General features: G+C 41.1%; 1 protein-coding gene across 1 annotated transcript; it reads right to left on the reverse strand.

Moving 5' to 3' along the window:
- Positions 1–3283: 3283 nt before the first annotated feature.
- On the reverse strand, positions 3284–19186 carry LOC106046289 (putative DBH-like monooxygenase protein 2). The gene is made up of 11 exons (XM_013197210.3): positions 18720–19186; positions 16160–16306; positions 15049–15210; positions 14462–14545; positions 12454–12621; positions 10811–10913; positions 9545–9711; positions 7000–7091; positions 4547–4643; positions 4294–4353; positions 3284–3418 (listed from the first exon to the last, which is right to left on the reverse strand). The coding sequence occupies exons 1-11, from the start codon at positions 19002–19004 to the stop codon at positions 3284–3286; spliced, it is 1500 nt and encodes a 499-aa protein (XP_013052664.3). The 5' UTR covers positions 19005–19186.
- Positions 19187–25754: the final 6568 nt, after the last annotated feature.

Genomic DNA, 25754 nt, shown 5'->3' on the forward strand with positions numbered 1-25754 from the left:
TGATTTTGGGTTCCTATGCACGCTATCAAGCTGTTGCAGTCTTCTCTAGGGCATCTCAGCATACGCCTTCAGTCTACTGAAACTGAGGATCTTACTGTTTGGCCATGAAATCTTTCAGATTCATTCATCTATTGGTGCACTGAAAAAGTTAGTCTGCTTACTGTGAAGTCATTCATGTACGTGACTTCATGTTGAACTACCAGCGCCAACGTACAAATGAGTAGATGAGTAAGAAGTCATGCAAAGCAACCCAATGCATTTGACCTCCATCCTTTAGTTTGACGTGTCTCATTCTTCAGATGCTCATTTTCTCCTTAATTCATAAGCTCATGTAACCTTTTTAAGAAACACGCAAGAAAAGGCAAACCTTGAATAAAGTTGAATATTATGGCTGTATTGTTTTCTGTTTCATTTCTCTCTCTCTCTCTCTTTTTTTTTTTTTTTTTAGGAACTAAAAACTGGGAAATTACTCACAGGAAAGGTGCTTTTGAAATTCTGCCTTACAAGGAGAAATATAATTGCATGTAAAAAGGGAAATTATTGTTAACAGAAAAAGGTAGTTTAGAAGGATTTAGCAAATATATCATTCTTCTGGTACACTTCACATCATGCTGTTAGATATCTTTATGGAAAATTTTTGCCTGTAAAACCTTCCAGCAGAACTCCAAGTTCAGTGTCGGTATGCTACAGATACCACACTGCAGCAGGTCTCCCTTTGGTTTAAAATGATGTTTTTGTCTTCCATAGTAGAACATTTGAGTTGTTAATAAAAGGCCTATGTTCTGGACGATGGTCTGTCCAGGACATACTGTGCAACAAAAACAAAACAACCTTTACTTCATATGGTTCAGAAGTCAGTTTCACCTCCTTTCCACTTAAACATTATATATAGAAAACTCTTCTTTTAGCCAAAATATTTCTACTGATAAAAGAACTTTTAGGAAAAACTAGAAATGAGAGTATCTGCTTTTCACTTTTCCCAGCAATATATCAACTTTTTTTTTCTTTTTTCTTTTTTCTTTTTTCTTTTTTCTTTTTTCTTTTTTTTTTCTTCTTTTTTCTTTTTTCTTTTTATAGATTTTATATGAATGTATTTTGGTTTGTAAAGAATATTTTCATGATATTTCTTTGAGGAGTCCCAGCCTGCTTTGTAGAATATCATGACAGGGTTGAAGTTGGAGAAGTGCTAAATTTAATTTCAGAGTCAGAGTTCCTTAGGTGTCACACTGTAAGAAAATATCTGTGTACAGTTAGAAAGGAAAACAGGAAAACTTCAGCATGATAGATTAGCCATTACACTTGCATATATTTAATGTCAAGGCATGGGATTCCTGAGGTGTTCTATATCTTCACATTTTGATGTTTCAGGTCTATTATTCAATAAACACCCAGCCATTGCCTCATTATTACCTGGCAATCAATAGATAAATTCCCTGACATGCAGTTGCTGGAATACATACTTTATTGCTGGATATGGCACAACTGGCTTTAGATTCAAATATATTACTTGGATTATTAATTAAAATGTTTTAATAACTAAGGAGCCTAGTTTTCTGTACTGACCTAAGTGCAGGTTGTGAGTATATAACTAGAAATTAGATAAAAATTACTGAAATATCTGTGAGCAAATATACATCGTAACCCATCTATGAAAGCTCTGGATTTAATAATTAATCACCAGCTATTCAAGAAATGACATCATATTCCTGTCTTTACTGCATTATAGTACATTGTTTTTTTGATTTAGAACAAACTACAATAGAAAGTATTTTTCAGGAAAATAAAATAAATGCCAATACACACAGAACCTATTTCTTCCAAAGGGAGAGAATATTCTATTATTTAGGTATCTTCTCATGTTCACGTTGGGGCTGGAATACTCTGATACCAGGTGGTCACTTGTAGTGACTTCTTCATCAGGCCAGTGATCTGTTCTAGTATTCTGCCCCTCACTTCCTATACTCAGAGGAAAAGATAATCCAAGCAAACAACAGCTGTGTGAGAAAAAGAAGAGGAAGTGAAACAGTTTCTTTGGTGGTTGATGATTCAAAATTGTGTGCTGCGGTCAAACGAAGGTTTGCAGTAGCTCTCAGATCTGACAGTGTCAGTTGTGCAGAAATATTGTGACAGAGAGCCCGCTCTGGAATACAAATATCTCTGATGAGACCACTCTCACTTTTCTGGATTTCCTGGGGATGGAAGGAAAGAGGCAAAATAAAATTACAGTTTCTCCGTCTAAATAAGTTGGGAGCCACAAGAATTCAGAGATAACACTATAAGTTTTGGATATGTTTTAGTCAATTTTCTTGTTGTCTGGATGAGTCATCTCAGAAAAAGTCATGAGACAGAAGAGAAACCCTCTGAGACAGGAGAAGATGGATTTTACATCCTTTCTCAGTTTATGAGATTTTTTCCCCCTGATTTATCTGTAAGATCAGTAGGTATGAGGCTAATATGTAATTAGAGAAGTAAAGGCTAGGAAGCCATGTCCCATGAGATTGAGCTTTCTGGATCATCCTAACTCCCATGTTGCTTGAGGGATCTTCAGCACTACTTTATTGTTTATTGCATCAAAAATGCCCTTCTGTAGCATTACCTGTTAAGCACTTATTACTGAGATGCAAAAGGTTTTTTTTTTTTTTCTCTCTGAAGAATGTTTAACTTTTTTAGAACAATGGTAAATGATTATTAAACATCTCTTGGACAGTTGCTTGCAGTTGCAGCCTAAGAGACGGGCTTTCATAATTCAAGTACTCTCTTTCATTTACAATAGATAAGCTGTAGATAAGCTGGTATTTCTCATGGTGGTGTGTGTTGGCTCTGTATTTCAGCTGTGCTTAACTCTCAGAACCTCAGAGGTGACACCACTTTCCCAACCACAAGTTGTGCAGAAGGGGGACTTACATTAATGGTTTTAATCACAACTATTTGATCTGCCTCCTTGGCTGCTTTCTCTGCAGTTTTGACAGTTTCGTTATTCCAGTCAACAAAGTCCATGGCCATCATTCCTTCCACTGCACTGGGGAGAGAGTAAGGGGAAATGGGGAAGTAGAGAAGACAAGCAGTGAGGAGGAAGGAGGAAAAAAGAAAGGAAGGGGGAAAAGAAGAGATTTTTAAGGTGATGGAATTGATAAATTCCTGCAACAAGGGAATTCAACTAGACAGATCCAGATATGTGGGTATATCTTCCCTAAGACCATTTCATTTACATTCTCTTTTCCATTTACCATTCTTGATAGCTACATTTTGCTATGCTACATCCAGAAACATGCTGACTCAGGACTCACTCTGAGGCCTCCTGCTTGAGTACATGCGCAATGTACAAAATGTCAGGGTAGCCCATACAGCTGGAGATGTTGTTACGAGGGTAGTAGAAGAGGAATGAGAGACACATCTCATTCATGGTGCTTGGCCCAGCCTGCAAAGACATAAGGATGACTCAGAGGCCTACTGAGATTCAAAGGGAAGACAGTTTCTCCTCAAGAAAGCACTCTTGTTTACAGGTCCTGCAGATCCTGTGTGGTGAATAAAGAAGAACCTGATTGTCTGTCAGTTAGAACCAAAGAATCCTCCTGGCAGTTCAATAAAGAATCTGCTCTGTAATTTTATAACTTAAATGTACTTACTTTGTCTTTCAGGAAGACTATCGTATTTGTATTTCAATCTATGGGATCTTAAAGTCTGAAACTTTGCAAAGTTCTTCTGAAACATTAAGGGAAATATCTGATATATATATACAATATCTGATCTGCTCTGCATTGTATGTGCTCTAAAATAAGTCAGTTATGAAGCTAGAGTATGACAATAATTGCTTATGTGCTGTGTTCTGCAGAAGTGTATAATTAAACCGGTGGTTGAGATCTGAACAAGAAGGGTTCAAGAAAGAATGACTTTATATTTTGAGAAGTCCAGATCAGATCTAGCTGCCAGATTAGTTCATTTTCTGTATTTGACCCAAACTGTCCACTAAATACAGTTGTTCAATGATTGAAAAACAACTCAGCTGCAAGTTTCTCTACTTGCATATGACTTTTTGGACAAGGGTTAGCTTGTATGGTATTAGGTGCAAGACATTTTTGGGATCTGCTCATAAGCCTAGAGTAGGAGGGTCTCAATGGTGAGCTACTCTCCAGCCACAGCACAACCTTGCAAGGCATGCCTCAGTATGTCTGATATTGTGTCTAGCACTAGAAGCATTTGACAGTGCCATATTTGCTTTGCCCAAAGGATTTTAACGGGACTAAACTAATTTTAAAAGCAATGGAAAAATGGTAGGTAGAAAAACAAACTTACAAAAGTAATCCCTGACCGATCCAGTGTCTGAAAGTTACATTCGACCAGGATCTCATCCCCCTAGGGAACACAGTAGGTCATATCATCAGAGCTGTACAGACAAACCACAGACAACAACCACATGCAGGAAAGAGGCCAAGGCCTGAAGTGGAATGAAGGACAGAATATATCAACATATTCTAACATTTCTGACGCATGTCACATCCCCAGCTTGCTCTCCCACAGCTACATTCCAGAAGAGGAATGAACGTACTGGTTTGATTACAAGGATTTCCTTCATGTCCCGAATCTCCTGCAAGGTGAAGTCATACTTGTTGTCCTCACAGATGATCCCCAGCTGTTTTCCATTCCTGGCAAAGATGTACAAGGGGAGAGGGTTATAATGTTTGCAGAGGGGAGTGTGGAATAACTGATTCCCTGATGAAATAAACGGAGCCGAGGAAAATCCCATCCAGACATCATGCTTGATCTCTTTTTTACATAACTTACACAACACATTTTTAGTGATGGTCCCAAACACACACTTCAAAATCTTTTTTTTTTTTTTCTTTCTAAAATTTTCTGGAATCCCAGAATTAAGAACTCCAATACCTGCACTACAAAGCACCAAAAAGAAAGATTCTCTGACCCTAGCATAGTAGAGCTGGCAAGCTCTGTAGGCCCTCCCTTGCAGGTGCATCAAAAGTAAGTTAATTTGATATTTCTATACTGCTATTTTCATTTTTATTTGCTATTTCTACATTGCTTTTTTATACAGCTCTTTAGGTGGTCTTTTCTCAGCTTGAGCATTGTTAATCCATCAATATTACAAGTCCTCATATCTTGCTGAGTACCTCTAAAATGCCAAGAAAGAAGATGCTTTGTCACATAACACACAGTATATGTGTATCATGTGACTTGCATAAAGAGAAGGAGCCCCAAACTACCACTATCATTTGGAACAACATAGCTTTACCTTCCTCACATATACTTGCTATGGGTGCTTTGGCACGTAGGGATATTTTGAAACTAAACACCTAAAAAGGAGAGAGACCTGTGATACCAAGGCCCTGAGTCAAAGGCTCCAGAAAAAAAGCCACCTTCCAGAGAGAAACTTTCAGCCAGGGACAACCGCAGAAAGTCCCTAAATTGTTATCAAGGATAATCACAATCACAACACACTATATTTTACCAAGACCAACTTCCAAACAGGCTGAGGGCTCCACTAATTAGACAAATAACTAAGAACAACATAGTCATCCTACAGGAGAAATCCCAGAAAAGAATAATCACCCCCCACAGCTCACTGCGGCTGAATCAGATCTGTTCAGAAATTGTTTCAAACACTTGACTTTCTGGTTTGGAACTTGTGCTTGAGGTGACTTCAGGGCATGGTCCTAGCATGATAAAATCTGTAAGAGTCTTTTCTCATATATATGTTCATCCTAAGTAAATTGAACAAATAGGATAAGGGGTAATGATTTTAAACTAAAAGAAGTTAGGTTTAGATTAGATATAAGGAAGAAATTATTCACTATGGGGGTGGTGAGGCACTGGAACAGGTTGCCCAGAGCGGTTGTTGAAGTCCAGTTTCTGGAAATGTTTACGGTCAGGTTGGATGGGGCTTTGAGCAGACTGGTCTAGTGGAAGGTGTCTCTGCCCATGGCAGGGGGGTTGGAACTGGATGATCTTTAGGGTCTCTTCCAACCCAAATTGTTCTATGATCCTATGAACTCTCTAGACAGAGAGGCCTGGGAATTTAGTGTGAGAGCACAGCCACATAAAGACCAAGCAATGCCAAAGTTTCTTGGCATTCCTGATGGGACCCACATTACACCCCAGATGCATCAGTGATGCTGTGTAGACAGTCAGAGAACTTCACCTCGAAGGTGTCACAGTGAGCACTCTAATATTATAATGTTGCTGGAACATCTTGGGCTACACCCATATGGCTAAACAGCATGGACTGTTCTTGGGCTAAATAGAAAGGTCAAAGTGCCTGACTCCCTGTAAAGTCTGAAGCGTGATGCTTGGCTCATACTGGGTTGTTCTGAAATTAGAAACCTAAGGAAGAGAAAGTGTTCATACCTATGCTACCAAGCACTTGGACCTCTGTTACGCCTTTTTGGCCTAAAGCACAACTTCCTCCCCCCCCGCTTCAGTTTATTTATAAATTTAAATTGGCAGAAGCAGTGTTCAAACGCTGTGCTGCAGACCATGATTTGCTGTTTTCATAGGCTGAAAACGAGAGTTCATGTCTCATGGCTTGGGGTGTGATCAGACAGTGCATAGGGGAGATGAAATCTTTAGAGTGGGAGGATGGTAAAGGAAACCAAACCCACTATAATTTTGCCTATACAGCCCATGGGAACTGGTACATGCAAACCACAGAAGTGCGTCTATATAGCCTAGGGGTGAGTCTGGCAAGCAGGGCCAGACACGTCAGAGCACCTTGTTGCAGTTGACCAGTGTAGAAGAGCAGCAGTGCAGTGCTTGAACTCACTGCCTGGGGCTATTTTATTTGACAGCACATGCATTCCTAGTCTTTCACTCCTCACTGAACTGACCTATCTTTCTCTAAGAGCTAGCTGTTGGCACTACAGTTCAGACTCTATGGAGTCTCCTGCACTAACAGAATGGAAATGACCCCAGGAACAGGATTCTTGTCCACTCTGACTGAAGAGTCAGTGACTGAGCCCATGGCAGGGGAAAAAATATGTCTCTTACCTGTACTGAGTAACCTTCACTCCTCTGCCAGCCAGGTGAGTGTGAAGCAAGTAGGCAAAGACGTGCAGATCTGGAACCGGTGTCCCATTCATCTGCAGTCCAAAAAAAGTGGGTCATGGCCTCACTTTCAGAGCTTAGCAATACACATTTAAGCCTGTCCATCAAGTCAAAAGCTTGACTGAACCTCTCTAAATGTCAACTTAGCATTTTTTTTTAAAAAACAAGTTTTAGCCTGTCTCCTCACGTAGGCTGTTACTGTTGAAAGGTTGTTCTGGTGAGCCTTTCTGAAAATTTCACTTTAGGTAGTTTGAAATAGGTGTCTGAGTCTGTGATTTCTCAGACTGGGTACTGTAAGTATATTTTGCTATCAGCTATTGCAAGCTAAAATAAATAAATAAATAAATAAATAATAGAAAAGTGGTAGTAAGTTAAACATGTAGATACCTGAAGCCTAACAAAGACCGAGGAATGGAAAGAGAGACAGCAAAAATCATAAGACTGAACAATCAATGGGCTATTAAAAGAATGACCAAAGTGTAAACCAGAAAAGGTTCAAAGAGAATCCTAATAATTGGTGAGAAGAAGAAAATCAAGGTTACCTCAGGGCTCATAAGAAGGAGCAAACTTCTCATAGGATGTTCAATTAAAATAGTAAAACTTTTAAAAATGTAAAAATGTAAAATCGCTCAATTAAATGTAAAATTTATGGGATGTTGTAAGTGGATTGTGGGAATGTGCAAAATGCATTATGGGATGTTTAGGGAAAATATCAAAGGTAGGGAAATAGTAACAAATGTAGGACAACGGGGAGAGGAAGGAGAGAGTCCAAATGTACTTCAGCAGAGTTAAGGTCAGTGTACTAGTCTGGCCAAGCCTGGTACTTGACCTCTGCAGTCTATATATACTACCTTGTTACACTCTATTGCTAATTATTTTCTGTGTGAGTATGCCTTCTGTACTACATATATGTAAGACTCAAGGTCCCCGCAAGACACTGCATAAAAGGTGCCTAGGTCTGGGCACAAATACTGGAAGGACTTAACAGAGCGAACCAGAAATTGGAGTGACCTAGAAGTATGAGTACATGTGAGAGCTGCATGAGAGTATGTGCATGTTCCTTCCAATTCTTTGTGTGCATTAAAAGGAGCGTGGCCAGCAGGTCAAGGGAGGTGATCCTCCCCTCTACTCTGCCCTGGTCAGGCCTCACCTGGAGTACTGTGTCCAGTTCTGGGCTCCCCACTACAAAAAAAAGACAGGGATCTCCTGGAAAGAGTCCAGCGGAGGGCCACAAAGATGATACGGAGCCTGGAGCATCTTCCCTGTGAGGAAAGGCTGAGAGACCTGGGTCTGTTCAGCCTGGAGAAAAGAAGACTGAGGGGGGATCTTATCAATGTGTATAAATACCTGAAGTGTGGGAGACAGAGGGATTTGGCCAACCTCTTTTCAGTGGTTTGTGGGGATAGGACAAGGGGCAATGGCCACAAGTGGAGCACAGGAAGTTCTGCACCAACATGCGAAAGAACTTCTTCACAGTGAGGGTGACGGAGCACTGGAACAGGCTGCCCAGGGAGGTTGTGGAGTCTCCTTCTCTGGAGATATTCAAGGCCTGTCTGGATGCCTACCTGGGCAGCCTGCTCTAAGGAACCTGCTTTGGCAGAGGGGTTGGACCTGATGATCTTTCGAGGTCCCTTCCAACTCCTTCAATTCTGTGATTCTGTGATTCCTCTAGTGAATTTTAACCTTGATTTGCCAGATAAGAGGAATGGGACTGGGTCATTTGTGTTGTCTGTGCTCTCAAGGTACCCCCATGTTTGTGCTCACCCATGTGGTACCTGTAAAGGCATTGTACTCCTGTCCGTGTTGATCTGTCAGTGGCCAGCTGAGACCATTCTCTGGTCATGTGTGTTTGGGTAGGTGGGGTGGAGTGGAGGATGTCTGTATCTTTGGAGTTTGCCCCCAGTCTCAGCACTGGCTGGGACTGGGAACAGTGAAAGGAGTATCTAGTAGTCCTGGAGGGGGTAAATCCCCTGGATCCCACAGTCCACTGGAGTTGACTGTTGTTAGCAACCCCACGGCAGTTTTTAGAGAGATGTGAGCTCTCTGCCCTGGAGGTATCTTCTTGACCTGAGAAATTGCACCACATCCTCCCAGACCAGCACCTGCCTTCCTGCACCAGTACCACATACCTTGTGGTAGGACAAAGTTCTCACGTATGGTGGAACAGACTCCCTTGGGGGTCTTGGGAAGCTTTACATTCTTGGCTTCCACACACACACACACCATTTACTTAGATGTTGTGAATGGGTACTTAAGCCATGATTTTGACATGCTTACACAGCTCTGCTAATGCTCTTGGGTCAAACCCTGGGTCTCTTCTGAGCAGTTTTGCTGGAAAAGATATTCATTTTGCAACATGCAGAAATGGAAGGCAAGATGGCACCCTGCACCAAATGGCTTTTGGACGTGTCTAGAGCAAGACGAAAGACCAAAGTGAGAAAGATCAAGAAAACAAGAAGGATTTCTTATGTCTTTCCCCCACACTCACTTCATCAAACTGGCTTGAATTGCAAAGGCCGTAAGATCTGTAGGATTCTGCTCCAGGAGGAATGAAATGCACAGGGAAGGTGAAGATGCCTGTTTGCAGTACCCCCACATCGTACTTTCGTACCTCTGGTGTATAGTAGATTCGTACCCCTGAACTGTCGATCAAACCTTTAAAATAAAAATAACCGCTCCTTCAGCAGTGACTCCAGAAACATCTCTGGTTTACATGACCCTTTTCCTTAGTTTTCCATCCATCCTGTGCATGTCTGAATCCTCACCTTTCCCAGCTCCCACGCCCACATCCCCAGTCCCCTCAATACCCAGATAGCCACTGCTTGACTGTCAGTACCCTGTACACATCAGTCTGTTCTGCTCACATCTGTACTTTGTTCTGTTCAAAACTGTACCTTGAGTCCCTTGTGTTCTGTGATCTCCTTTACCTCTGCCCTCTTCCCACCCCTGGGCCTCCAGGCATGCCTTGCTGTCCTGACTCTGGATAATTTCCCATTCTTCTTCAGGAGGGAGCACTGGCTAGTTATCAGCAGAGGGGCCTGAAGCAACAACACCTAGAGTGTCTCATTCCCAATTACGGAACTGGAATAGGCACAGATTGACAGGAGGGCCTAAGCCCTCCACCCTACCTGCAGTGACATGATTCACTGTCATGTACAATCTCAAAGTCTTGCAAGGTGCATGGTTGCACAAACCGTCACTCACAGTGTATCTCAGTCTGACCCTGCCTATAGGCTCAGGTGGTTCCTATCAAAACTTTAGTTTTGCCTACTGTAAAATGATAATAAATAACATGGTAGTATCCTTCATCACTTGTCATAGGGATTGAGTGCTGGAGGTCATGGTAGAAGCCTGAGGTGATACTATTAGCCTCTCAGGACTTCATCCTGACCTGATATTCCTATTTCTCCTGTAGTCAGTCTGACACTTTTCACTCTGCTCCTCTTTCCCACGATGCCCACCTTTTCTTGATGTTCTTCCTAACACTCCCATGTACCGTACCTGCTAGTATGTACCAGCAGATAGATGTGCTTAGGTTTCTCTATAACAAGACTTGTCTAACCTAGGCAGGTATAGCTTTAGAATTCTTCCTGAATGGGAGCCAGTTAAGTTTCCTCTTACTGTCTGAAGGTTGTACTGATCAATACATGGAAGGATTTCACACAGTAACTCGTTCCTAATTGGTGTGTAGGTGAGGTCTGAGACTACCATCCTGCTGCTGTTCTTTGTCAGACAACCGCCCAACGTTACCCACCTGATACTAAGTCAAAATTGCTGTAATGGATTTCCAGTCGGACATACTGAGGGTCCCAAGGTGTCCCAATGGAATATGCAGCATCATCTGGAAATTGATAAGACTTGTGGAGAAATAAAGTTACATGAAGTAATTAGTAATTTTAACTCTTTTCTCTCTCTCTTTTTTTTTTTTTTTTTTTTTTTTTTTTTTGACAGGGACAGAATATGGAAACTTAGAAAAATAAAGTTTTGATTTTCTTGCATCTGTGAATTTTTTTTAGACTTTGTTAAAAACCAAAATGTTGTCAAAAATTCTTCCTGTTCTATTATTTTTTTTTCTGAATTGAAATAAGGAAGAATTTTCAAAATTTATTTTTCCATTATCCTTTTGACTGGTTTCATTTTTGTTTTGTTACTATATTTTATAGGATATTTATATAAAGTATAAATTCTTGTATTGAATTTCACATCAGCATTGGAACTGCATAATTCGAAATCTAAATAAAATGAATGTGTTTTGTCTAAAATTCATCTCCTACATCTTTTCCTCCCCATGTACATCCATACCATAGAACCACAAAATACATTTTGCTCAGAGAAGTGAAGTAACCATCACAATATAGATGCTATAATTTGTGTAACCCTGACTATCAACTAAACCACTCATCCATGAGCACCAGCTTCACCTAACTTTTAATTTTATTATGCTGAAAAACAAGTGGAGCCAGTAGGAATGAAGGCAGTGAGTAGGTACACTCCTGTCCTGGTTTCAGTTAGGACAGAGTTACTTTTCCTCCTAGTAGCTGGTAGGGTGCTATGTTTTGGATTAGGAGGAGAAGAGCGCTGATAACATGCTGATGTTTTAATTGTTGCAGAGCAGCGCTTACACCAAGCCAAGGACTTTTCGGCTTCTCGCTCTGTCCTGCCAGCGAGCAGGCTAGGGGTGCAGCAGGAGCTGGGAGGGGACAGACCCAGGACTGCTGACCCAAACTGGCCAAAGGGGTATTCCATACCATCTGACACATGCTGAACAATTAATATGGGGGGGCTGGCCAGGGTGGGGGGACCAGCTGCTCGGGGATAGGCTGGGCATCGGTCAGCGGGTGGTGAGCAATTGCATTGTGCATCACTTGTTTCATACACATTATTATTATTAATACTATTATTATTATTATTGTTATTATTATTTTTCTGTCTTAATAAACTGTCTTTATCTCAACTCACAGGCTTCACTTTCCCGTTTCTCTCCCCCATCCCAGAGAGGGAGGGGGGAGGGTGAGCGAACGGCTGTGTGGTGTTCAGCTGCCAGCCAGGTTAAACCACAACAACTCTTTTCTCTTATGCAAGATTAGTCCAAGGAGAGTTTTGTCACGTTAATGTCAACATTATCAAAAGGTCAGAATGAAAGCCTTACTATTTGACATATAATAACTGTTCAATGCCTGTATGATAATAACATGCACATACACTCCGCGTATCAACAGCTATGTAGAAATCAGCATCTTCAACTGATCCCACAGATGACTTGAGTGAGAACAGAACGAGAGTCCCCCAATTTGATTGGCTCTGCAGGACAGTGAGGTCTTACTGGATAAGCTGACAAAAGGGGTTACCACTATTCACAACAAGAAATAAGGAAGGGAACGGGCCCCACAGACTCACCTCTCCTCCAACAGCCCAGCCCACAACCACCTGAGAGCACAGGGCAAAATCTGGATTGGCTCCATAGCAATCATCTATGCCACTTGGTAACACACTGGCATTGCCACAGGCATAAATCAGAATATGATGAACTAAAGTTATGTTGTGGGGTGTTATTACAGGTTCAAACTGTAAGCAAGAGAAAGAGACAAAAAAGAAGTTATTTTCAATCCTAAAATATTTATTTCCCAAGCAACAAGGAAAAACATCTAACCACAGCTTGAGTAAACAGATAATCAGATTCACAAGGTGAATGGCAAACTGGATGATGGTTTATCCACTAATTTCAATACGCACCCAGCAGAGTCCATTTTTTCCAGAATTGAATTGCACCTTCCTCTAAAGCACGTTTCTTTAGTCAGAATTACAGGGATGTCTATTTGCCCTACTATGTTGGGCAGTGTGATTCCAGACTACAAATATAACTAGTTTACCTCATGAACCGCTTTATTGGTTGAATAGCAAGATAAAGAACCTTGACCTTGGATGCTTGATCTAGGTTCACTGTAACTTGCTGTCCCCTCAGTTGTGCCAGCACAACTATAATCAAGATATTTTAAAATAAATCTGCAGATAACCTGGATCTGTTTATGAGTCATTGAAGTTTTACTAGTACCAGTGAGATCAGGCCTCAAACTCCTGATGTTACCACCAGAACTGACTAAAACTCCTGAGTTTGTTCTGTAGACTTGTCTTTTTGTCTTTTAAATTCTTGCTTTTCCAGTCCATGTAAATTCTTCCTTCTGAAATTTTATGTCAGTTCATTGGAACATCTCTTTTTTAAACCTTCAAAACCTGGAAAATTAAGAAGGGTTGTGTGACATTAAAGCAAAATTATCTCAATTTGAGAATTAAACTAGGTTTGGTAAGTTCATGTTTTTCCTTTCCTTTCCTTTCCTTTCCTTTCCTTTCCTTTCCTTTCCTTTCCTTTCCTTTCCTTTCCTTTCCTTTCCTTTCCTTTCCTTTCCTTTCCTTTCCTTTCCTTTCCTTTCCTTTCCTTTCCTTTCCTTTCCTTTCCTTTCCTTTCCTTTCCTTTCCTTTCCTTTCCTTTCCTTTCCTTTCCTTTCCTTTCCTTTCCTTTCCTTTCCTTTCCTTTCCTTTCCTTTCCTTTCCTTTCCTTTCCTTTCCTTTCCTTTCCTTTCCTTTCCTTTCCTTTCCTTTCCTTTCCTTTCCTTTCCTTTCCTTTCCTTTCCTTTCCTTTCCTTTCCTTTCCTTTCCTTTCCTTTCCTTTCCTTTCCTTTCCTTTCCTTTCCTTTCCTTTCCTTCCCTTTCCTTCCCTTTCCTTCCCTTTCCTTCCCTTTCCTTCCCTTTCCTTCCCTTTCCTTCCCTTTCCTTCCCTTTCCTTCCCTTTCCTTCCCTTTCCTTCCCTTTCCTTCCCTTTCCTTCCCTTTCCTTCCCTTTCCTTCCCTTTCCTTCCCTTTCCTTCCCTTTCCTTCCCTTTCCTTCCCTTTCCTTCCCTTTCCTTCCCTTTCCTTCCCTTTCCCTTTCCCTTCCCTTCCCTTCCCTTCCCTTTCCCTTTCCCTTTCCCTTCCCTTTCCATATTCAATCTTTAAACTGCTTCAAGTGTTAATTTTGCCTTTTATATAGATATGCTTAGAAATTTCCAAGAACAAAAGGAAAAGTCCTTGAATTCTTTTCAAATACAGAAAATTCTGCAGGCTCCCTTTGCTCTCAAAGATACTGATAGGTAACATGGCCTGAGTTCATTAGACTGAGAGAATCAGACTTGTAGGAAGATTTCTTCAGGTGTGATGTACATAAAGATAATTCCAAGGTTAGAAATGAGGCAGAGAATATTTTTACACAATCCAGACAAATTCACTGGCTCATCCCAATGGCAGTGAAGGACACATGGAATGCTCCCAGATTTATCCTAAAAATGCTCTAAGGGACAGACTTGCAAGCATAATTGAAGGAACAAGTCTGTTCTGTCCTGTTTTTTCCCCAGCAAGACAGCCAACGAGTTTACCTTGTAGATGTGGTGCTTCTGCTTAACCATGGGCAGTGGGAGAAAGGTACAGGCATACTTGGTTTCTTCAACGGGAACAGCAAACTGGAAAAGAATCAGACACAAATCACCTGAAGATTCCTCTGGCAACACAATAACATGTGCAGGAAAGTGAAGAAGCCAAAAGGAGGCTGTGCAAGGAGAATGAAAAACAGAACTGGACCCTGTTCCTCCAGTCAGGAGGGAGAGAAAGATGATGCAGTTAGCAAGAGACTGATGGGGTTCTGGTAGCAATGAGTGAAATGATTAAAGGTTCAAGAAGACAAGACTCCATTCTGGTGAAGAGAAAATACTTTGGTCAGCTCCACCAGGTCTTAACAATTAACCTGTTCAATCAAATATTTTTAATTCCTGTATGTCTAGAGTCTCAAGCACAGCACATACTTATATCTTTTTTTTTTTTTTTTTTTTTTTCTGAGTAAGTCTGTCCTCCTCTAACACATCCCAGGTAGTCTGCTCCAGTATTCCAGTTCAGCTATCCACATCTCTGAGCAAGCACAGCTTAGACATTGAGTCTGGGAGCTAACTGTTTTTTGTCCAATACTTACGTTGTCCAGCCTCAGGTCATAGCTGAAGAATATTTTAGGGTCAGTTGAGTTGGATGGACTTCTGTATCTCATCAAGAAAAGAGATTTAGAAAATATTTGGCCCTTAAAGAGTTGGACTGTGTCATCAGTGCCAAATACAGTAATGAGACGTGCTGTGTCCATCTGTAATGAGAGTGTTTCATTGGAAAATCTTAATTCCTTCCCATCAACGATAAACATGTCATTCACTCGCATCATATGCATTATACCGCTGCACACATATTAAAATCCAATACAATACTAACCATGTGCAGTTAAAAGTCACATGTATTATAAATGTGAATGTTTGGTACGTATGTTACGCATGGACAATCAAGCAATATATCAGAACACACAACAGAATGTAACCACTGTAATACATAAAATTTGCCTTGTGCAGGCACAAAAACAATATACACATATATTTGTGTGTATATATATATATACACATATATAAATATACACACCTTTTTTTTTTCCTTACAAATAAAGGGTGCTGGCTTCAGAAATTTTTACTAAGAATTGCTACAAGACCTAACACAAAATGCTAAAAAAACTGTAGTACCATGATTCTCCATTAGCAGCTAACACTGAGCATACATTCCTGCCTGGATCTGCCCCACCATGTAAGAACAGCAGTAGCCTTGGAAGTCTGAACCTTCTTACCATTTAGAATGGGATCATATTTCTTCCAATTAGTGAAGGTAATTAGGAAGGTCTGTCACTTCAAAGGAATATAACTAGTTTTTTGAGCATGTATTTGAACTCTGGAAAAATGTTGAATATACACCTACCTCTGGACAAACATTTTTGCGTAGACTAAACTTGTATTCAGGCTTAAGAAAACACTGAGACATCATCACAATTCTTTGATGGAAAACATTGTAAGAAAGTATAAAACACATCAATATCACACCCTTGAAATGGGCATTATAAATGTGGCCATATGATCCCATATTTTTCTTCATATTCCTGTAACTTTACTGTTGTGAGAAAATCTTGTTATTCTCAGATCCGATCCAGAGAAACTGGGACTACAGGGGGACATGAGTAGTTTGGTTTGGTTTGTTGTTTGACCAGTCCCCTTCCTTACTGTGATATCCAGGTCATTTGAGTCACACGTCCGGAGGTGGCGCTTGAACAGCATGGTGGTGGAGGTCTCGTTCTCTGTCACTGACAGCAGTTGGTAGTCCTGGCTGTCATCTTCCTCAAGGGTTGCCTCATCTACCACATGAAAATCCTGGAAAAGGAAGAGTGGTAAAAGCCATAGAGAGGAGAGAAAAACTTCCTACACTCCAGGAAGTCATGTTCCTAATTACTGTTGGTGGCACCTGAATAATCTAAGTATTTCTTTCACCAAAAAATCTCCCCTACTTTCACTGCCAATTTCCACAAATAAATCAAAGATAATTCCCATCCAGTCCTGCTACATCCAGCTTCTCAAAGGAAGAGCAGCCCCTGGTGTCCCATTGCCCAGAGGGTAGCCTGGATAGGATGAATCCTAGAGGATCTTCCCCACTCCCTGACAGAGAGAGTCTCCTCCTGCATACCAGGGTATTTTAGCACATTTGGCTAAATTACACAGGAACTGGGAGGTAAAGTAAGCCCTGCTGAAAAACAGGGGTAGTTTAAATACGAAATATTTGGGGCATACCAAAGCTTCTAAGATCACAATTTAAAGATAAGTATTTTGCAAGTGAAGTACTTTGAAATAAATATGTAAAATTAAATATACCTTAAGAAAGAGAAAGGCAGTGAGCAGCTGTAACAACAAACAGATATCCAACAACATTTTTTTGGCTAGTTTTTCCACCCATTGGTCATTATTCAGATAATGAGTTTGGCATGGTTGAAGTAAAAGGGAAGATTAAAACAAAAACCAAGAATGCAAGAAAAAGGATTAAGGGAAGAACACAAACAGAAAGCTCCACATAAACGCCATTTACGGTAACTAGCAAATTTTTCCTCAGTCTGTTCCATGGGTTCAGGAGAAATGACACACAGGCTACAACACATGTAGATTTTTGTGTTCAGTAATGTGCTTGCTTACTATAATGTCTCCAGATTTAAGTCATTGGGGCATATTTTCTTATATGTAGTAAAGCAGATAAAAACTAGGATGTTTGTGGGACTGAAGTGATTTTCTAATTTAAACAAAGAATTCCAGCTACCAAGGTAGAGAAACACTGAAAATGTTAAATATTTAATATGAATATTATGGAATGTTTAATATTAATAATTTTGAAACTGAATACTTCAATTTCTTATTTTAGGATGTACCTTTCAGGAGTTGTTCAAGGCTTTCATTTTACTCTAAATTATTATTATTATTATTTTGTAATTACTCTTAAATAAACTACAAGCAACAGTTTCTTCTAAGTTGACCATATTATTTCCCCCCATAGTTTCATTTACCCCTATAATTCATTGTGTCACAATCACAAAAAAGATTTGAAACTCAGTATTACAACAGCAGTTTGGCAAACAACTAGACCATGAGTGAAGCTAGCTACCTTATCTCCTCCAAAGTTCACTGACTTTAGAAAAGCGTAAAGACACATTTCATGCAAAACACATTTTACTGTTATGTGAATAGGGAAAATAAAATGTCTGAGCAAACTAAAGCCACTTTGAATTGCAAATATTTAATCTGTGTAACCTTTTTCTTTTCCTGTGTTTGGATAATACTAAACTTTTTCAAACAAACAAACACACACTGTCCTTGTATTTAGTGCCCTAATGGGCATTTTTTTTCATCTGCAGTTCAGCTGTCCTAACATCAGGCATCTAACCTTAGTTATTGCCTTTACAGTCAATGGAAAAAATCATCAAGCCCCAAGAGTCTCCTATCCTATTCCTAATGGAGCATTTAACACTGTCAGGAAGAAGCCACCTGTGGAGGTGAACACATCTCTCCACTTACTCCAGAAGAAACCCAGAAAGCTAGTTCAAACCAGATGACTGCCTCTCCAACAACTTCACTTTTGTAGGAGGACTCCCATTCACAGTACTCAAGTCAGAGCTAGGCTCCAAGGAGGTCTCTTTCACTTTGCAAAGCTAGACCACAATTCTGATAGACTTAGGCTATGAGCTCCTACGCAAAATCAAGACAGCTGAATGCATAAATAGCAGAGAGATGTGAAAAGTTGTTCTCCTCCCCATCCGCTCAACATCTGTAGTGAGCAAACTATAAACTTTCATTTTCTTGAATTTTATTTAACCTTTGAAGAGGAAGAAAGTGATGAAAAACAGAGGAATTTCACATCAGAATCCTATCTGAAGTAACTCTCTCAGCAGCCCTTTCTAGTTTCATGGTAGGTGACTGCTTTGATCATATCGAATTGGTTCTAGCTGTGGTTTTGACTCACAGATGGGATCAGTTTATTTGCCTAACAACAACATCTAGTGCCATCTGGCATATCATAGTGTATGTGAGGTAGCTGCACAGGGCTAGCAGCCATGATATAGGACCTGCAGAAGTCCTGGGACCTTTTGGACTCTTTCAGTTGGAGGCTAATATAGCATCTAAAATGGCCCCAGATAGCTAGCTTTAGCCGGTTAAGCCCATGTGCTGTCAAGACAACACACTGACAATATGGCCCTTGGCAAAGAGGGATGCAGAAGAAGACTTTTCAGAAGAGTTTTCAACTTACAGAGAAGTAGATGCTGCCATTAGGGAAGACACCTCCAATCACAATGTCAGATCCAGGCAACTCTCCATGAGGGCTGAATCCAAACGCCACCCAGCCAGTTGTGCGAACCTGCAGGTCAAAAGTCATCATCTCCTGTTCATCATGGTCCCAACGAAGGTATACCATGTTTGAAGGATCCAGGTAGACAGAGAAACGTAAGAGTGGAGGTGCAGGCTGACCAGAACAAAACCATGTGAGGAACAAGAGAAAGAGCATGCCCTTTATTCTTGAGAAAAGAACAGACATTATCCACAGGACCGCTGCAGTTTCTGTGTTCTGTTGTTATCCTGAGCAGCTATTCTGCTGTGAGGGGCCCATCTTATATGGAATTACATGAGGCTGGCCTGTTGCCAGAAAGGGGAACTGGAAACCAACTGTTTTATATCCAATTTAACATTTAAGAAAGATCAACACCTTACATAATATGTCCTGGCACCCCGCCTCTGTGAAACCATAGTAGTCCATCCCCTGTACATATTACAACATTTTTAAGAGATCTTTTGTAACACACAGCCAAAGAAAGCAACAAAATGTTTTTGTTTTAGCCAGTACTCCTTAGAATAGGTGAATGATGTCTCTTTTCACAAAGGAAAAAGAGCTCTTCTGACTACCTGTCTTTCCTTGCAAATGCTGAAATGAACACTGACTGTACCACCCTATTGCCTGGTGCAATAATTATTGGAAAGTTTGCCAGAAAAAGGCTGGTGAGCTTTAGTTCCTGGTTTATCAGAGGATGCTGTGGTGAAGCTATATAAAGAGGGCTCCTGTGGTAGCAATCTGGACTGGGGCTATATGGACAAAAGGCCCTATCATAGCACCATAGAATTGTTTGGGTTAAAAGTAACCTAAGGTCCCTTAAAGATCATCCAGTTCCAACCCCCCTGCCATTGGTAGGGACATCTTCCACTAGATCAGACTCCTCAAAGCCCCATCTAACCTGAACACTTCCAGGGTGAAGAGTTACACAACTTATCTGGGAAAACTGTCCCAGTTCCTCACAACCCTCATAGGGAAGAATTTCTTCTTTATATTTAATCTAAATATACTCCTTCAGTTTAAAAACATAACTGGTTACTTGTCCTATCACTACACTCCTTTCGTAGAGAGTCCTCCCCACCTTTCTTGTGAGCCCTCTTTAAGTACCGGAAGGCCACAATAAGGCACCCCCAATAAGGTATCCCCAGAGACTTCTCTTCTCTAGGTTAAGCAACCCGAACTCTCTCAACCTCTCTTCACAGGAGAGGTGCTCCAGCCCTCTTATCATCCTCATGGCCCTCTGGACTTGCTCCAACAGGTCCATGTCCTTCTTGTGCTGGGAGCCCCAGAGCTGAACGCAGTACTCCAGGTGGGGTCTCATGAGAGCAGAGTAGAGGGGGAGAATCACCTCCCTCAACCTGCTGGGCATGTTTCTTTTGATGCAACCTAGGAAAAATTGGACTTCTGGGCTGCAAGAGTACATTGTTGGCTCAAGTAGAGTTTTTCACCCACCAGAACTCCCAAGTCCTTCTCTACAGGACTTCTCTCAATCCATTCATCACCCAGTCTGTACTGATGCTTGGGATAGCCTTGACCAAGGTGCAGGACATTGTATTTGGCTTTGTTGAACTTCATGAGATTCACATGGGCCCACTTTTCAAGCCTATCAAGGTCCCTCTGGATGGCATCCCTTCCCTTTGGAATATCAGCTGCAACATTCAGCTTGGTGTCATCTGAAAACTTGCTAAGATGCACTAAATTCTACTGTCCATGTCACTGATAGAGGCATTAAACAGTACCAGTCCTCGTACAGACACCTGAGGGACACCACTTGTCAGAGGTCTTCACCTGCATATTGAACCATTGACTGCAGCTCTTTGAGTATAGCCCTCCAGCCAATACTTTATCCACTGAATAGTCCATCCATTAAATCCTTGTCTCTCCAATTTACAGTCAAGGATACTCTGTGGGACCGTATCAAAAGCTTTGCACAAGTTAATGTAGATGACATCCATTGTTCTTGTCCACCAATGTTGTCATTCTGTCTTAGAAGGCCACCAAATTAGTCAGACCTGACTGGCCCTTTGTGAAGCCATGTTGGCTGTCTCCAATCACCTCCCTGTTTTCCATATATCTTAACATGGTTTCCAGGAGGATTCAGATTACTAATACGAAAAACAAAGAGCCTCAGCAGGCTTCCAACCAGTTCTGCCAGGAATTGCCTTGTGAATCTCATCTACAATTTGCCCTGTTGCTTAATGCACTACAAAACATAGCCCAGGGCTGTGGATTTTGGAGAAGGTTATATTTCATTCTGACTAACTTGCTAGGAAAGCCTAGAAAAGCCCATTTGTATTGTTCTGCTGAGACAAGTGCTTGCAGGAAAAATGAGTAAGAGAGAAGGAGAGATATCTAATCTGATCTTCAGGGATAGGGTTTAAACAGATCACATTGCATACAGATTTCTTGGATCCCCACTTACTTTGTTGACAGCCTTGCTGTAGGCAGCAAGTACATTTGTGGTTTCTTTTATGAATTATGTAGTACAATGCCAACATTTTAAAGCTTCTCTGCTCCAGAGAGGCCCAGCACACTGTTCTAGGGACACCAGCCAGGACTGAGGTCTGTGATAATGTATTAGGACAAAAGGGTAGGATATCACAGGGTGTCAAAACTGAGGGACTTCAGCCCTCATGTGGAGAGAACCCAAGACAAGAGTTAATGATGAAGAGGGAGGGAAAAAGGGAAGGGAATATACACAGCTACAATTAGGATGCTCTGCAGACCTGCTGGTGTGAGAAATTTTCATCATTGCTAGTTCTCTATTCTTCTAAGCAGAAAATCCCTTTTTTACATTGAGAGGAGTAAGACATTAGGGGATGCAACTGATACACTGCTGGAAGACATGGTTATCCCAGGATTACAAGGAGGGGTGGCTTAGCTGTGTGACAAGGATTAGAACTGCATGGTTTCTTTGATGAAACAGGATGTGGTGTTTGCACGCCACTACTAAGGGGCATGGGAGAGATATTCAGGAACAGTAAGATACCACAGATTAGCAGTGAGCCACATGCCAAAGATGATTATAAAATGACAGAGGAAAGAAGATAATCCTTCCTTTAGAAAACTAAGTGCTCATACAGGAGCCAAGTGTGAAAAGAATGAGGAGGGTCAGAACCACAGGGCACAACAGTACTTCTGAGGATCCGCCTTATGTGACAGATGGAGACACACAGAAAGAAGAGGAAGTAAGTGACGTAGCACTGCATTTTCTGTTTGATATACATCAAGCTCAATGTACAATAAGAATATTGACTGCAATGGGCAGGTCCCTAGAGGAAAAGGCCTTTTCCCCATGGTTCCTCTCAGGTTCCTCATAATTGCCCTGACATCTTGGGTCAGTGAAATCCCCATGTTCCTGAGTGGCTGCATCATTTCCAGTGTCTCTGCCCAAGCCTCATGCTAAGTTGTGGATGTTGCTCCATTCCCCAAAGCTTCTGATGGGAGAGGTGGGGAGAGAGACCTTTCCCCATTCGGAGGTAGACACATCTACTATAGTGATAGTTGATTGATTCCTGTTAGCTCAATGTATCAAATGTTGACAACAGTGACTCATACACATGTTCTTGGGGCAAATAAGATATACAATGACCTGGGTGATAAGAGAGCTGAGCACTAAACTCCTCAGAAAAGGGACCTGCCATTCTTCTCCTGCCCTTGGCTCTGGAAGAACCGGACTGCTGCTTCTCAGCAGGGAGACAGGGTGAGGGTTCACCTTGCTGTTGTTCCCACCCAATGTCTTTTCTCCCTCAAGCTTTCCCCTTGACCCAACTGCTGAGTCTTCCCTCCCCCTGCCAGTACACAGATTGCAGTTGACCTCTCCTCTGGATTTTTGTAGAGGAAAATGCCTGACATGCCCCATCCTACACTAAAGTTCTTGATTTTTCCCAATGGTATAGAGAAGAGAACATAACTATGGGAAGACAAATAGGTTGCTTAATTTACAATACATTTAAGCAAGCTATCACTGAGGATCCACTATTAGGTTTCCTTTAGAGAACATTAGAACTATGTGTAGTAGACTTTTTTTTTTTCCTCTGGATGGCTTTTGCAGCTGCAGAGGTTGTGCAGGGTTCATCTAGTCCCATGACCTGTGGGGAAACAGAGCTGGGATGGGTAGTGGGTGTGGAAGAATAGGGAAGATCCTGACTGACAGGCAGTGGCTCAGTTCTCTGAGTGTGGATAAATTTACTACAGCTTGTAATGTAGGTATTACGTTACTGCTGAGATGTTCAGGAAAAGCAGTTGCTTCACATTGTTGTCCCCTCTGGTCATCTCCAAAGGTAATGTCAGTAGGTCTTAGCACGGTGAGCACAGTCAAGAAACCAAATTACTGTTCCTGCATATCCTGGTTGCATTGATTCAGTGAAACAATTACTAAACTCAGACCTTTTTTTTTTTTCTTTTTTTTTTTCTTTCTTTGTGGTACAGATAATGTTCCACATAGCTCAGCTCTACCTGTATATAAAATAAGGTGCTTTTCTTGTTATTTCAGTTGAGGTGTGGCCCTAAAACACTCTCTGTGCCCAGGCGAGGATACAATATTCTAGATCTAAAGAGAGACCTTATCCCTGTCACCCTTTGTTCTATGAGATGTACTCGATGAGCTTATTACTTTTTTTATTGGGCATTAAAGACCCATTAGCAATGCCCTTGAAACAGAATACACGCAGCCTGTCGTAACGCTAGATGGCATCAGAACATTAGCGAAGGACCCCAAACGAGCACCCGGGCATCACCTCGTGAACAGCTGCACCTCTGCGTTACTCCAGCTTGGGCTGCAGTGTTTCAGCGTTGCCGCCGATGACAACTTTATCAACCCTGAATAAAAGAACCGACTTCAGGATCCAACACGAGTAAGAGAAGCGCACGCAAGTGAGGATCTGCACGGTTTGGTCTTGTCTGATCTTGGTTCTGGCAGTGACTATTTGTTTGACTTACAGCAATTACACGTAGACAGCCTCCTAGGAGGGGCAGCGGGGTGCTTTCTTTTTTTCTTTTCTTTCTTTTTTCTTCTTTTCCAAAAATGCATTAAATTCCAGAAAAGCAGAAGAGCCAAGGTGCATGTATTATCATTAGTTTTCACAGACATTTTCTAAATGAGGTTTCAGGGAGAGAAGGAATACACCTCACTTGTTCAATGAGCACCTATATTCTCACAGCTTGATTTCCTACAGATCTGTGTCCTACATCCTGTAAATACCGACTTTTGCAATAGTGTTGGTTCCCGCAGCTTCTCTTAAACTCATTGACATCAGTCTGCAGGTTGCTCAGACAGAACAGGAGTCAGAGGAATGTTCTCAATATTTTGATTTTCCCTTTACAGCTCAAAGAACTGGATGCTACCTGTATCTGATGGATCTGATTTTTTCTGCAGAAGATTATAAAAGCAGTGATGATATCTGAGGACTAGCTCTTTCTACCAAGGCATTTCTATCTATTTCTGTCATCTCTGAAAAAAATAAATAAATAAAAAAAAAAGTCCAAGAGTTATCTAAAAGAGGCCTTATTAGGAAATACTTGGAAGGTAGAAATCACTGTGGAGGCTGAAGGAATTAAAAAATAACAGCAGGTCAGCAAAGAAGGGAAGACAAAATACAGAAGAGCCAGTTAGCTACAGCAAAATGCCATCCAGCTGTCTACTGTGAATAGGATAATCACACCAAATTTCAGTCTCTGGTGGCTTTGTTGTTTTTTTCCATATGCTCTGCATGTCTTGAAAAAACACAAACATATGCCAAGATAAGCAATATGATGCTGCTTACAACAAAAAGCTATTGAAATGTATTAATTGTGAAGAAACTGCAGCTCCAGCACATTAACCCATACATTAGACTGAGTCTGCAGCTTCATTATTACCAAAAAATACTATCAAAAGCAGGTTGGTATAAATGACCCCAAAACCTTGTCTCTAAGGTAGAGCAGACAAATACACAAGTGCAAAATTGTGAGAAAACATATATTTTGACTTGGAGCAGCCTAAACAGTCATCAAGCGAACATACCACAACAGAGCTGGAGAATGAACAGCAACTGAATAGAAACTGTACAATTTCTTTTTCCAAGGATTTAAGAATCTGACCTTTTATGTCACATGATATCGGGATAAGTACTCTTGCTGTTCTTACTCCACAAAGAACCCTTGCACTTAAACAGAAACCTTTTGCTTCTCATCTTCTGTGTTACTTTCAAGAAACATCCAAAATATTTTCCAAATATCTGCAAAAACCTATCTGAATATTCCCTAAAACTGCCGATGAGTCTAGCTCCATTTCCATCAGGGCCGGGATTCCTTCTCCGTGAAACATGGTAAGGGCCCTGTGTACCTCCCACTTGATACTCACCCTCTTTGGGTGTTGCATAATCACAGAAATAAATGCAGTGCATAAGAGAATTCACTTTTTCTGGCATATCTTTCCGTTGAAGAACAGAAGCTTTTTATAGTCTTCAGGAGAGTTCAGCTGAACAGGAGTCTCTCTGAAGCCAGAGATACAGACAATTCTGGTACTGCAAGTTGGCCTGCTTGTCAGTAACATCTGAATCACAGCAGAATGACATTTTACTGCCAGAATATCTATACACTTAATCTCTCAATTACACCCAATAATGGGCTGTTGCCCTGTTTGGGTCACTTATCTTCCAGGTGTGTAGTCTTGAGTCCCAGGACTTGCCTGAAACCAACATGAATGGTCACACTATATTGTGCAGCCCATTTTCTCTGAGATGACCATTTCCATTAACTTTATATTCAGCAGCACACCTATGGTAGGGCTCTTGTAATGCAGTCACCTCTGTACCCTATCAGATGCCTTGTTTATTCCTTGTTGTATTAGAACTGTGTAGGGAGCATTTTCATGTTCTCTGAGTTTTTCTTTTGCACATAGGGCCTGTGGGAGTTTGCTGTTATGGTAACTCTTAACACCGACAATCACCTAGCTCTCTTGGGCCTACTATTTTGCAC

Source organism: Anser cygnoides, chromosome 1, assembly GCF_040182565.1.
Source record: "Anser cygnoides isolate HZ-2024a breed goose chromosome 1, Taihu_goose_T2T_genome, whole genome shotgun sequence".
Taxonomy (NCBI): domain Eukaryota; kingdom Metazoa; phylum Chordata; class Aves; order Anseriformes; family Anatidae; genus Anser; species Anser cygnoides.

Bases quoted from the DNA above. Each gene is read 5' to 3' on its own strand.
- LOC106046289 (XM_013197210.3), bottom strand. From the start codon at position 19,004: ATGTCTGTTCTTTTCTCAAGAATAAAGGGCATGCTCTTTCTCTTGTTC. The intron at 14,546-15,048 runs GTAAGTATTGGA...ATTCTTTTCCAG, and splicing joins ATGACCTGAGGCTGGACAAC to TTTGCTGTTCCCGTTGAAGA. The intron at 7,092-9,544 runs GTGAGTGTGGGG...TTTGGACTGCAG, and splicing joins ATTCAAGCCAGTTTGATGAA to ATGAATGGGACACCGGTTCC.